Consider the following 14,320-nt stretch of genomic DNA (forward strand, 5'->3'; position numbering starts at 1 on the left):
AAGGAATAATACGGTTTAATTAAATTGTAACCCCTTAATTTTTTTTTTTTTGACTAATTTTTCTTTTTGTGACAAAACGTTTGTAACCCTTTAAGTTACAAATTTTTATACATAACAACCACATTTTTTAAATTGCACAGTCGATATATTTGATTTGGGCCTCACGGGAAAATAACAAATCAGTTTTCTTTTTACAGTGGGCCTATATTTTAATGATATGATCTTTGGACTGCCTATGTCTCGATCAGAAACTTGAACATTTTTAAGCATATATAATAATCACTACTTGAAATCATCTCCCACATGATTGAATTAGTGTAGTACTACAGCTGGTTGAACGAACTATGCCTATATAACAAAATTTGCATGACTTAGATGTATATCTCATATATATTAATCCTTAAACATTATAACTATTGAGTGTAGACACGTATTATCATTGTATTATCATTATGATAATGATTCTCAAATTTTTAGAAAATATGTTGGTCTATCTAAATGTAGATTATACTATTTTTTATTAAATTAACTACCATATTGATTAGTAGTGCATGAAAAGATATTCTTCATTTTTTCCTTAAACAAAATCTACGAAGATTAACATATATATGACAATTAATGATTTTGAATAATAAATATATGATAATAGTTTTTGTATCCTCCATCATTTTTGTTTAATTTATATCATTAAAAAATAAAAAATCACATTAACCATATAATAAAAATCTAGATTTTTTTCTTATATGATATATTTTAATTTTTTAAACGACTATAAATTACTAAATTGTTAAAAGTATGAAAAATTGGTGAACAGTGGCTTTATTTTTTTGTTATAAAAATATACAAATGATCATAAAATCATATGAATATGAAGTATCATTCAATAGATATCAAATTATATATATATATATATTTAATATCACTTAAATTAAACTATATACCATATATGTTAATTTCAAAATTTAACTAAAAAGGTATTGCGGCCTGAATATTTTAATTTTTAAATTTGTATTGAATTTTTTAAAACGATTATAAATTACTTAAAAAAATAAAAAATATCACACTGAAAATTTTGATTAATAGTTTAATTTTTTGTTACAAAAAATATAAAAATATTAATAAAATCATATGAGTAGGAACTAACAATGCTTAATTAATTGAGCTTTTACGAAACCAGTTTATCAATACCTTGGTTCGATATGCATCATCATTATAGTATATGTTTACAACAGGTAACACTATTTGGACTTATGATATGATATAATTGCTCTAGAAAGAACGAAGTTAACATGAAGCCATCGTTTGTAACTAAAATTTACTCCGCGCATGCGGATTATCAACTAGTATATATACATAAAAGAGGGTCATGACTATTGTTTTTTCTGTGAACTTGGGGAGCACTTAAAGGGCATGGTCGATTTTACGTAAAGTCCCTCATGTGCGAAGACGTCCACGCGCTACACTGCCCAATAACACAAATCAATTTTATAAGTATCACAAAAATATGTTTACGTAAAACTCTAGTTATGCGACCATCTTGCAATTCTCAATGTAATACTTTTAGACTTTTGGCTGTATTAGAATACTATAAGATGATGTGTTACCAACTTTCGTTAGTCATAGATTGTAATTATGTGCACCTTTTAGATGTAATGTAATTGTATCTTCTTGGAGCAGGCTCTTTCAGTTTTGTTTTTATTTCATAAAAAACATTTTTATTTACTACAATACTATTTTTATTTATTTGTATTCCAGCTATACGTATTGTTTTCTAGGTTAGGATTATTATTAAAAACTGTTACCTTTTGTGAAATTTTAAATTCTGGAAAATACAGAATATCAATTCGTAACATTGAAAAACAATGACACAGTTGGTTAAAACTGCTTATATGTAAATATTAAATCAAGTAAACAAATATTTCAGATATAAAGACACATGTTTTCGTGGTTACCAACCAAATTCTATGTTTATCTTTCTTTGTCAATAATTTACAGTAATTTAGTATTATTTTGTTTTCATTATTAGTTACTAATATTATAAATTTATAATTATTGAATCCTTTCAACATGCGTCACCGTAGAACGAGGGAGGCATGCTTATTTTTCTTTATTGCACCGTCTAGTCTATTTACTGAAATAAACAATACATGAGTCCCTATCGTTACATAATAAACTGAATCTGCTTGCCACTAGAGAAGATGGCCTGCTTCATATGGGTAGTGATTGTTGTTCTATATAGTTGGATTCATATATAGCGAAAGCAACGGGTCCGGAAATCAGAAAACTGCGTATACATATAAGATATATATTTTCACATGCTTCATGTAGAAAATAAAATTTACCTGATTATAGAAAATAAACTTAAAAGGTCAATTATTTACTCCCCCAATAAAACGAAATTAACATTTTCTTCCTTAAAAAAACCCGATAAACTAACGAATTGCCTAGAATTGGAATGTGAATAAATTGGTCGGCTTCATGACAAACACTTCGCTCCACGTTTGTGCTCATCACTAATATTTTCTATCCCATCCTATTCCTAGTTTTCGTATTAAATATCGATTCAGTTCGCATTTATTAAACTGACATTTACAGTATAATTATTTTGTAATGCTAATTTGTTACCCGCTGACATCAATTTTTTTTTTTGAACTATGACATCAATACTTATTTTATCGAATATATATACATGATATATGGTGCGGTTTATACAACTTTTATTCTCAACATCTAATGATTAAGAGGGACGTATGTTTCTGTTCTTTTCTTTGACATCGAGAGGAACTTGAATATATATATATATATATATATATATATATATATATATATATATATATATATATATATATATATATATATATATATATATTTATTTTATTTTTCTCCACTTATATACAAACAATTTATGTCTTATTATATCCTAAACGGCTGAGAAATGCCTTATTTTAATTTTACCAATACAATTCTAGCTGCTAGTTTGAAAACTCCTCTGTTTGATTTATACAAAAAATGTTTGTTGTCAACCACCTAGCCAACAGAAAAATAACCAAGTAGGTGAGATTGTAGGATGCGCATCAATTCCAATAGTAACAATTATGAATTTAAATTATAAATATAAAATTAGTTTAGTTATTTCCAACATGAATAAGAACACATGCTAATACCATGTGAGGAATTTATTACCCATGATCTAACTCTCATTCTTTAGCCTTTTTAATTAGTATCATACAAGGAAATTCGTATATATGCGATCCACCAAAAAGCCTATGGTATTTTAAAAAACTGGTGTAAATAATATATAAATATATGAAAAAGGTGGCATATAAACAGTTGACGACAATATGGCAAATCTAGAATGAGATAACGGCAAACGTATAAATTAGTTGGCACTGATTTTAATTTAGTCTACAGCCTAACCTATACAACACAACACCAACTGAGTTTTTTTTTTTTTTTTTTTTTTAAGAAACCAACTGAGATTTGTATAGATTATAAATTATGTATTCGTATATAATTCCGCAGTTCTTTCGTATCCAATAGTAACAAATAGTATCAATATAATAATTGATTTTTAATTTTTTCTTTTCTTGGTTTAATCATATACTCATTCATCTATGATCCATATATAACAAGTATCCGTGGTCCTGTGTGGAGTGGAGATTTATTGTTGGAGTAAATACTGCACCCGATCAATTTGGCTCAAGTAAACCTGAGATTATGCAGACTTCATGTGTATACCACATTTTTCGTCCCCTGAAGTCTATACTTTACCATATTAAAAGTATACACTGCTAAACATTTTCCGACTGATGATTGCACATATAAAATGTTAAGTATAAATGATATATTCTATACTTTACCATAGTAAAATACAACATCGATGACCGGCCACTTTTTAGATAATCTGAGGATTATGTAGCATTCAAGAATCAACATGGTCTTATGAGACTCAGAAACATCCATGGAAGTAGAAGAATTTAGTCGAAAATGTGGGAAAAGACTTACCGCAACGGAGGAAGGTGTCCACATATACGTGGAGGAGCGAAGCGAGAGGAGTTAGTGTTGTGTCATTAAGATAAGGGAGAGTGACAAGAAAGTAGAGGGAGAGGCTAACATGAGCAATGAAGTTTTAGATGTTACGTGATTATAAATCCAAAATAATATGTGCATCCACGCACCGATCACCATTGATCCAATATTCCTATCTAATCTCTACCACTCCAGTTGATTTTTTTTTTTGAACTCTTACCACTCTAGTTGATTTGTTATTTAATTTCTTAATTATCATAATTCAGTCTATATAAACGTTGAACTTTATCGGACTTTATAAAAGGATTACGTTACCAATCAAAATGACCTAACTAATACTCATATATACAATTAATATTTTTCTAATTTACGACTTCTAAATATATCACACTTTTCACCAAACGTGAATGTCATTACACGTCGCTTTTGTTTTACTACACAATCATTCAGTAACCATATTGGTTACTATTATACTTTTGTCACAGTAACATATTAGATTGTAAGGTAGTAACTATATAAATTAAATTTTGTTGTTTACTTAGAATTATAGTCAGAATTTTCTGACATAACGAATTCCTCCACGTCTTTCGTCTTTCTTGCTGTGATATAATATGGCAGCTAGTGCTTTCTTTTTGATTAGTTAACCCATTTATAACCTTCTGCACTATATAGTAAACGCATCCAGATTTTAATTTTGAAAGTAATTTAGTTATTGGTCTATTTTCTGGGGTTTGTTGTTACTTTTCTTTGCCAACATTTTTACGAAAGCCAAAAGTCAACAACCGTTGACTTAAACGTAGACTTTTCTGGTCATACAACGAGGACGATAATATCTGTTAAGGATAAATTCTTTTGACGTTATATAATCGTTGAAGTCTGAAGATGGAAGTCAATAACTACAAATATAGGTGGGTTGAAATCAAAGTTGAATTGGCCTACTGGTAAATGAGTTGTAGATGTAACTAGTGGTACTTGAATTCAATTCAAGTTGAAAAATACTATTTACAATGTTTGGATTCCCACCAAAAGTGTAAAAACATTTTTTTAATACAGGTGGGTTGAAAGAAACACACAAGAAAATAAAAGAAGTTTCTTAAAAAAACAGTTAGGCAAAAGTTAGCATATGATATCAATTATAATCATTCCCATGACAAAGTGGCAGATAATATTTTCATAAAACGAACTCTTATACCATTCATTTTCTAGAGAAAAAAACTTATATGAGTGTAACAAATTCGAACAAATAAATTAAAATTGATCATAGACAAATAGAATTTTTGGAATTCAAAGCAATTGTAAAATGCATTTTAGAATGTTTACGTGTCCTAGTGGCATTGGATGATGATGAAACGTACTCCGAGAAATGCGGCTGTTTGCCGATCTCTTTACTTCAGAATCACTTGTTTTTTACAAGTGCAGCATCTCATTATGTTCTTTCACAATATGATTTTATTATACATATCTACATCAATAAATGTGATTGTAAGACTTTTTTTGTTTACTTGCTTAACTAGCAAATACCATACCAGTCATGTAACTAATACAGTAACATATTACACATCTGATTTATTGATGCTTTGGTCGAGTATTTAGAGCATCTTCAATGAAATTTGGAATCCTAAACATACGTATATATATATATGTATATATTATATATGTACATATAATTGTGGGGTCTAATTTTATAGAAAATTCAATCTATTTTCTTTTTTAAATAACTTTAAATTGGTTTTTCCACAAAACCATGGACCCAATAATTATATATATATATATATATATGTGTTCAGGATTCCAATGGGTAGAATTCCGATAGGAGGTTCTCTTATACTCTAGTGAGATATTTATTGTAACACGGCATGGCCGAAAGAAGATAATACAAACTACAAAGCCACTTTTTATACTCAAGGTCAAAAACTTAATGGTGAACTCGATAATTAACTAATAAGATTATCTAATTAAAAGTACAAGACTTGGCCGTATATATCTCGATCCATGACTCTCTATATTAATATAAAGTTACTTATATCCTTCATCACCCTCGAATATGTATATTGTTATAATTTGTTCATTATATAAAGAGGGTACAAATCTGATCTTCCTCTTTCTTTAACATGAAGAAGTGGTCGAAGATGTTTACATTCTGAAAAGTCAGCGTCTCTTACTCTCGTTTCATCAGCCATTCTACTTTTTATTCTCCTACTTTTTCCAAGAAAATTACAAAAATTTCCCAGGAGAATAATCCAACATCACTGATTAGCAACCATTCTTTTCCCATTCTTTTTTAATTTGCTATTTTCGTTGTGTATATATATCATATATACATATATATAAGCACACACAAACGGATTATACATACATGTTATGTGCAGCGTCTCTGCATCTTTAGACATGGACAACTTCCAAGGAGACCTAACAGACGTTGTACGAGGTATCGGGTCAGGACACGTTTCATCATCTACTGGGCCATCTCCGAGCAGTTTGTCTCCGCCACCGATTTCAGATGTCCCCTCCGTCGCTAGTTGTCAGATAAATCCCTTCGGCGACCCGTTCGTAAGCATGGCAGATCCTCTCTTCAACCTCACGGCTAACAAAAGCAACAACAGCTTCGAAGTCTTTCCAGAGGTTTCTGAGGATGATCACATCAAGAGTAAATGCAGTGTCTTCCCAAGAATCCAGATCTCACAAAGCAACATCATCCAGGATGCCTCCAAGTGTAGTTCCCCAGCTATGGCCGTCTCCTCCGCCGTCGCAGCAGCTTCGCCGTGGGGAATGATCAACGTTGTCAGCACTAACAGTCCAAGAAACTGTTCAATGGTCGATAATAGTAACAACACGTCATCTTCTTCGCAGATTCAGATCTCTTCTTCCCCTCGGAATCTTGGCATAAAGAAGAGGTGAATTTATTACAATCCGATCTCCATGATTTAATTATCATTTGTGTTTCTTGATTAAACGAGATCATTTAATGCTAGGTTCATGATAAAAATATAATGACACCATGTGATTAATTTTTTTTCTCTTTCAAGATTTTTATCAATTAAGTACCATTTTCATATTTGAAAACTTGATTGTGCTAATCACCAAAGTTTCATGTTTTTTTTATCTCTCTTGAAAAATAATCTGATCTATATACTGCACATGAGTCAGCAAATATAGTGAATAATAATAAAACGCTATTTATTCATTACAACGTTATTTATCTATTGTATTTTTTTTTTAAGTTCGTGATTGCTATTTCATACTATTTCTTCTCCACCTTTCTAAGAGTTCAGATGAAACCATGAGAGGCCAACTGAACTAGCTAGGGCTTCATTTTGTTTATGTATATGTCTCTTTTATTTCATCTTTAAAAAAATTCATTAGTTGGCTTTTGTTGTTATAACTTCTTATTTTCCTTTATCTTTCAAACGATCATCACTTTTCTTTTATAAGTTTGTTAACATATATTTATATTTACTTTCAAACTTAAAAGGGTATGAGCAGGAGTCTATATTTATGGAGTGTAGACCATGAACATTAGCTACGCTTCCATCACATCTCAAATGGGACTCATTATGCCGCACGCTATAACATTGATCACAAAATTACTTTTTAAATTACAGCTAACATGTATGCAAGTATATTCACATGGGTCAAATTAAGTCTAGACTGTATATGATATATATTGATGACAAATGCAGGAAGGGGCAGGGAAAGAAAGTGGTGTGCATACCGGCTCCAGCCGCCATAAACAGCCGGTCCAGTGGGGAAGTAGTTCCGTCTGATCTGTGGGCTTGGCGTAAGTACGGTCAAAAACCAATCAAAGGTTCTCCTTATCCTAGGTACATATATATATACAATATTTACATATTCATGTACCTCTCTCTCTCTATATATAAGAATTATAAACCTATGTCCCTGATTTTGTCCAAAAAAAACCTATGTCCCTGGATACACATTAATTGTCATCTCACAATTTTTTCAACAAAAACGTAGATATGTTATACTGAAAGTGAATTTTCTTGAGAGAATAAATTCACATTAATCTGCAACTTTGCTTTCCTTTGACAAGCAATACTGCAGGTGCAATCATTAGCATATAAAGTATAAAGTACATCCATCTTTTTCGGCGCACATAAGCCTTTAATTTCCTTATTGTGAAATTTGATGTTAACATATCTTATAATCATAATATTCCTTAAAAAAAGCTAGGATATCGTTTAAATGTTGTGCTATTCTGCGATTAATTGTGTGTTGCGCATGCATGTTTAATTGGAAAAGTGATTTTTCTCAAGGAAAGGCTACGTACTCACACACACTCACACACACAGACATATGTATATAACATATAAACTTTGTCAAGCAAAAACAAAATCCTTATACATATTAATTACACTATGGCTAATCAAGTCTTTGATAGATAATTGAATGCTTAAACATTTTTTCCTCAGGGGTTACTACAGATGTAGCAGCTCGAAAGGTTGTCCAGCTAGGAAACAAGTGGAACGTAGCCGCACCGATCCAAACATGTTAGTCATTACTTATACATCTGAGCATAACCATCCATGGCCCACTCAACGCAACGCTCTCGCTGGCTCTACTCGTTCTTCTATCTCCTCCTCTTCAAACCCTTCTTCCAAATCCTTAACTTCAATCGCAACGGCAACTACCTCTTCCTCATCCAGAGTCTCTCAAAACAAAGACGAACCCAATAAGTCCCACTTGGCCTCCTCCTCCACCCCTCCTTCTCCTTATGTGGCTGCGGCTGTTAAGGAGGAGGACGTTGAGGAGCGTCAGAACAAAATGGAGTTCGATAATGATCCTGACAATACCTATAGACCGGAATTTCAACATCAGCCGGAGGGTTTCTTCGCCGATCTTGACGAGCTAGAGGAAGATTCTTTAACTATGTTACTCTCTCAAGGATTCTCAGGTGGAGGTAACCTAGAGAACAAAACGACGATTCCCGACGTTTTTAGCGATTTCTTTGACGACGACTCCTCAAGGTCGTTATAAAAATTCGTATAATGTATACATATGTAGAAATGAATTTTTCATGAATTTCGTGTAATTCGGTTGAGCTAAATGCATATATTAGCCCTGGTGTACATCACAGGCATCTGTAGTCGATGAGGGTAATCTCTTCATTTACCATACAATTTTTTAATGGTGGGATCCATCTCCTATAGTCAAAAACAAAATTTCATTGGTTTTATGAGTTCCATGTGCCTTTCTTCTTTTATAAATGCTTTTGAAAAATTTAAAATTATCAAAACTATATATATTATTTTTCAACATGAAGACACATACCATAATCCAGACTGATTATAAAGCTTGTGAAAAATTATATATTATTCATTCGAAACATCAATGCATGGTAATCAGTACATAGTTGCTCCAAAAAAGGTAATCAGTACATAATTTCTTATAGAAATCGTAATAAGAAAACCTCAAAATTGACTTTCGATACAAGTCATTCGAGCTAGTTACAATATATTCAAAGAGGTGATCACTTATGATCTTCTTATGAAGACGATAAATGTATTTTGGGGTCATGTACCCATTTACTTGTTTATCACTTGTAACCCATTTACTCTAAATCAAATACAGTAAATGATATATTTATATATATACGGATTGAACATTCTGATTCAGATTTCTTTCATATATTTGGATGTATGGGAATAGAGTTATGTCGTCATGATGATTAGAGTTGTCCAATCTCATATAATATGTGTATATACTAGTTTACGAAAACTGGTCATGATGGTGAGAATAATACTGACCATGCATGTGGATGATCTTGGAAGGCAGGAAGAAAACCCTAGTTTCATGGCTTTTCCTACGGGCCGATATAAATGAGAATCCCGTAATAATAGTTATAATAGTTTAATATAATAGTGTGTTTTTAACAAATTGATATAATAATTTGTTTATGACAAATTGATATAATAATGTGTTTTTTATTCATTCTGCCTTGTGAGTCTGTGACTGGTTCGGGGGGGGGGGGGGGGGAAACAACTGCATCATTTAAGTACCGTCTTATTACACATAAAGGCCATCTAATAATTATTGGAGTTTGATCAAGGGAAAAACTAGCTTTTTTTTTACTTCTGTAAGACATACTTTATTTAATTCGAATAATTATTTGAATGTTAATCACCGTTAGAGTGAAAGGATTATGAGAGTGTGTGTGAGATCTCAACTTGTGATCAAAATTATTCTGGAAATAGTGACCTTAAGTTTTGTCAAATCCATCGGACTCTGATTGATAGAAAGAAAAGTTGCATCACAAGTACTCGATTTGCTGAGAGAAAAGAACAGTCGAATATTACACGTTTAATTATCATAATATTTACTTTTCTATGGTTTTTATTCTCTCACGATCGGACATTGAGAATGAGAGGCCAGTGTGGATTTGGATGAAGATTTAGTGGGAAACTTGGCTTATGGATGGTACTATTTGGCGTTACCTTCTTTTAGATTAGTGAAAATGTTTACCTTTTCTATATTTTGGGCATAATTATGGGAATTTTTTGAATTTATATTTCAAAGGTAAGAATATGATTAAAGTATAGTGGGTTAAGTCCCATCCGAAAAGCGTTATAGACTAGATTCGTCATAACCTTAAATCCAAAAAAAGAAGAATAAGCCGGTGATAATGATAGTTTGCTAATAATTACAAAACTAATCTCTTCAATATATATAATTAACCATGTTACCCAAAATTATAGCGATGAAAGGAGTATGACTGTAGGAGAAGATTGGTGTATGTCAATATTGATTATATTTTTATTCATATGTCACAATGATTTTTGTATGAGACAGTAACGATAGATTCCTCCATCGAACATATGCACATCAAAATTGACTTTTTCCATAAGTTTGTGTTTTTTTGTATCTTACGGCTGTTTTCTTAAAAAGTTCTAGCCAACACATGTAAAGAAAGTACCAATTTACAGTAATTAAAACCATGATAAATTATAAAAAAACTAAACTGGCAAACCCCCAAAAACCAAGGCATTAATCACTCAACGGCCCCTTTGGATCGCGGATTGGAGAGTGGTTTAATCCGATTGTTCCGGGCTTTAAATTTGCAAGACCCACAACACAAAGCAATAAAGCCCCAACATTTGTTAATGTAAAAGTTCAACCAACATGCGACATACATTAACTAGAATGTCACACGATAGCTGATACATTGACAACTAGACGTTAGCTAATACATAAGACTAATACAAACAAAGTATTAGTTCCTAGTTAAGAGGAGATTAACCAGGACGATTAGCCACTAGTGAACAATACAAAACATAAACTAACGACACAAATAAGCAAGAACAGACGCATTTTGGGCATTGAGACATTAAAACTAGTTAGCCAGATTTGTAGACAGTAACTTGTTGATCTCTCGAAAAATCATAGGGTTTCTCCAAATGGATTCTTCACTTGCTAGATCCCGAACCATTTCACACGGAACCAAACATACTTCATCCGTTGATAGCTTCTCCTGGATTGCTTGTGATCCAAGCAAAACACGAGTTTCTATTTCCACATCAGACGTATGCGTCTACAAATTAACAAACATCTTGTTAGAAAACATGATTATAGTTCAAATTAATCCATAATGTTGTTTTGAAGTCTGTTATTACCTTCTTTGCGGTCTGCATCATTTGGAGAATCCCAACTTGGCTTTGCAAGAACTTGACATACTTAGCGGCGGCCTGGAACATCTCGGCTGTGTTGAGTTTCTGACCACCTGGGATGAGTTTCGTGAGCTCGTGAGTCTTTTCCGCAATTCTTCTCCTTCTCTCCCGAGCTGCGATGCTCTGAGATGAAAGCGTTGGTTTCTTGGTGCCGTGACTGCGGTCTTCATCTCCTCGGTCTACCTTGAACTCTAAGGGGAAATCTGGAACTCGAAACTCCGGGAAGATGGAAGGTTCTGGAGCTAAATCAAGTTCTTGGTAATAGTTAAAGAAATTAGGGTTACAATGGTAGCTTGAGTTAACCAGTTTCTGGAGTTTTGGCGCGGGGAGGAACGAATCTAGGTCGTGTGTTTCGTTGAAGATTTCACTTTTAGGGTAAGGCAGACAGGTTTCTTGGGGAGGAAGAAACTGGTCGCAGAAATAGTCCAAGTCAGTTAGCTCTAAAGGAGCTTCTTCTTGAAACAATGGCTGTTGAAACTGCAGTTGCGGTTGAGATTGGAAGAAGAAATTGTCGGTTTCGAGGATAGTTATATCCACATCGGGAATGAAGCAATCCTGGAGCTGGATAGGTTGATCCCAGTCAAAGAAGTGGCTTAAACAATCCATTGATGACATTGAAAAGATGAAACCTGTAGAAAAGAAGAAGGTGAAGCAATCAGGAAGGAGTTACAATAGTTTTAAAAAGATGATTATTAAGCTAATTAAGCTTTAATAACTAGTAACGAGCTAAAAGATTGTATCTAAAAGAATAATAAAGTAGACATAAAAAAGAAAAGACAAGAGAGGATATCTGAGAGAATCGAAGACCTGGAGATTTGGTTATAGTGGATAATGTCGTGTCTTTGTTCTAATTCAAGTAGACTTCAATGTTGTAAGTTGTTTACTTAACTGTCTCGTAGGCATTTATATGAGAAAGAAAAGGGTTTAGGGTTTTAGAGCGGAAATAAAGGAGAGGTTACTCTTGGTTTTAGTTTTTTTTTTTTTTGAAACGACCTTCCTAATTATAAGGGAATAATTAAAATTATTTTAAATTTAGAGTCATTGCCAAAATTCAGCAAAAAACACTAATTGACGCATTAATTTGTTTTGGTTTGAAAATTGCCAGACCCGTAAATAAGTGCCAATACAAACGTATGAAAGTTGATCCAAAAAAACAAATATGAAAATTAGACATTTGAAATATAATAATTTTCATAGAATAGAAAAACAACATATCTTACTATAATTTTGGCAGCGTTATTTTTAGTATGGAAGTATGGTTTGGAACCATATCTTACTATAAGAGTAACAGACACTTTTTAAGTTATTTTTGGCCGGCATTTATAGTTAACGTGTATCAATTTATATTTACTCTGCTTACGGTTACTCCTCACTCAATAACTGCATCCTCTCGTTTAATTTTTAATCCTTAACTAGATTTTGACCCGTCCTTTAAAGGACGGGTATATTTTTTGTTTCAATTTTTCTGTATTATTTCAAGAAATTTAGTTTTAGATACAACCGGAAAACTATAATCATAATTTAAAATAAGTTTGTGGCTCCAGAGTTTTGTACAAAAACCCATTAAAGCGGCAACGGTAATCCAAAATACTTCAAATACTGGAGATATTTGAAATATTTACTCGGGTTTTAACCAAAGATTTAAAAATAAGTAATTTTATGTTAAATTTAAGTATTTGTTCATGTATTATAAAATTTATATGTCATTTGTTGTTTTTATTTTTGAATCCGGTTTGTGTTTGAAAAATATTCATCAATTAAAAACTTGATAACCCGCAAAAACTGCTAAAACCAGAGCCTGCAAGTTGAAATTATGGGAGAACTTATGGGTGATTGACATATAATCTAATTTTGTTTAAATTATTGTTTTTAAAATTTAAAATTTAATTTGTTATAAAATTGGTTTAAATTATATTTTATGTGAAATGAAAAATAAATAATTTGAATTTTAAAATTTTACTATGTTTTTAAACATGGGATTTTCTTTTATTTTTAATATTAATATATTTATAATTATATTTTAAAATAAATTAAAAAATGACATAGTTATCTACAGTCACGATATGACTGGTTTCTCCGCTACCACCCGCAAACGCAGCTTTTGCAGTTGCTAGCGGTTGTTGGCGTTTTGCAACAATCGCTCAAACCCCTTTGAACCGCTCCAAATCTCATAAACTCAAAAGATGGTTTCAGCTAGCGTTTGCGGTTGCGAGCGTTTGCGGTTGCGGACGGTTGCGGGAGGATACTTTTTTTCTTTTTTCTTAAAACAATATAAATACAAAAATAAAATTATTCAATAAAAAATTAAATTGGAATTATAAAAATACTAAAATATATCTATTGTATTTTAACTAATATTATAAAAAATTTAAATAAAAATATTTTCTATTATTTTAAAAAATTTATACTATAACTTTCTAAATATAATTTTTATATTTATTATAATATTATGATTTTTGATATTTTTATAATTGTATAAAATATAAATATTATTAATTTATTATTTAACTGTTGTTGTATTTGGTAGTTAACCAGTCATAAGTATCCCGCAAACACACCGATTTCTGACCGCATAACCAGTCGTACAAATCTCTTAAACCCGCTAATAA

General features: G+C 31.6%; 2 protein-coding genes across 3 annotated transcripts; one reads left to right on the forward strand and one right to left on the reverse strand.

Moving 5' to 3' along the window:
• Positions 1 to 195: 195 nt before the first annotated feature.
• On the forward strand, positions 196 to 10,581 carry LOC103867414 (probable WRKY transcription factor 35). Its single transcript, XM_009145488.3, has 3 exons — positions 196 to 6,923; positions 7,710 to 7,850; positions 8,460 to 10,581. The coding sequence occupies exons 1-3, from the start codon at positions 6,391 to 6,393 to the stop codon at positions 9,022 to 9,024; spliced, it is 1,239 nt and encodes a 412-aa protein (XP_009143736.1). The 5' UTR covers positions 196 to 6,390; the 3' UTR covers positions 9,025 to 10,581.
• A 741-nt stretch (positions 10,582 to 11,322) lies between these two features.
• On the reverse strand, positions 11,323 to 14,111 carry LOC103867415 (transcription factor bHLH53). 2 transcript variants are annotated; one of them, XM_033291326.1, is made up of 3 exons: positions 12,519 to 14,111; positions 11,658 to 12,340; positions 11,323 to 11,575 (listed from the first exon to the last, which is right to left on the reverse strand). In XM_033291326.1, the coding sequence occupies exons 2-3, from the start codon at positions 12,324 to 12,326 to the stop codon at positions 11,378 to 11,380; spliced, it is 867 nt and encodes a 288-aa protein (XP_033147217.1). In that variant the 5' UTR covers positions 12,327 to 12,340; positions 12,519 to 14,111; the 3' UTR covers positions 11,323 to 11,377. The 2 variants fall into 2 exon arrangements, with proteins under 2 accessions (XP_033147217.1, XP_009143737.2); XM_009145489.3 differs by having other exon boundaries at positions 11,658 to 14,111.
• Between the last annotated feature and the right edge of the window lie 209 nt (positions 14,112 to 14,320).

The sequence above is a fragment of the Brassica rapa genome, chromosome A05 (genome assembly GCF_000309985.2).
Source record: "Brassica rapa cultivar Chiifu-401-42 chromosome A05, CAAS_Brap_v3.01, whole genome shotgun sequence".
In the NCBI taxonomy this organism is placed as follows: Eukaryota; Viridiplantae; Streptophyta; class Magnoliopsida; order Brassicales; family Brassicaceae; genus Brassica; species Brassica rapa.

Bases quoted from the DNA above. Each gene is read 5' to 3' on its own strand.
- LOC103867414 (XM_009145488.3), top strand. From the start codon at position 6,391: ATGTGCAGCGTCTCTGCATCTTTAGACATGGACAACTTCCAAGGAGAC. The intron at 6,924-7,709 runs GTGAATTTATTA...TGACAAATGCAG, and splicing joins AATCTTGGCATAAAGAAGAG to GAAGGGGCAGGGAAAGAAAG. The intron at 7,851-8,459 runs GTACATATATAT...TTTTTTCCTCAG, and splicing joins AAAGGTTCTCCTTATCCTAG to GGGTTACTACAGATGTAGCA.
- LOC103867415 (XM_033291326.1), bottom strand. From the start codon at position 12,326: ATGTCATCAATGGATTGTTTAAGCCACTTCTTTGACTGGGATCAACCT. The intron at 11,576-11,657 runs GTAATAACAGAC...GTTAATTTGTAG, and splicing joins TGATGCAGACCGCAAAGAAG to ACGCATACGTCTGATGTGGA.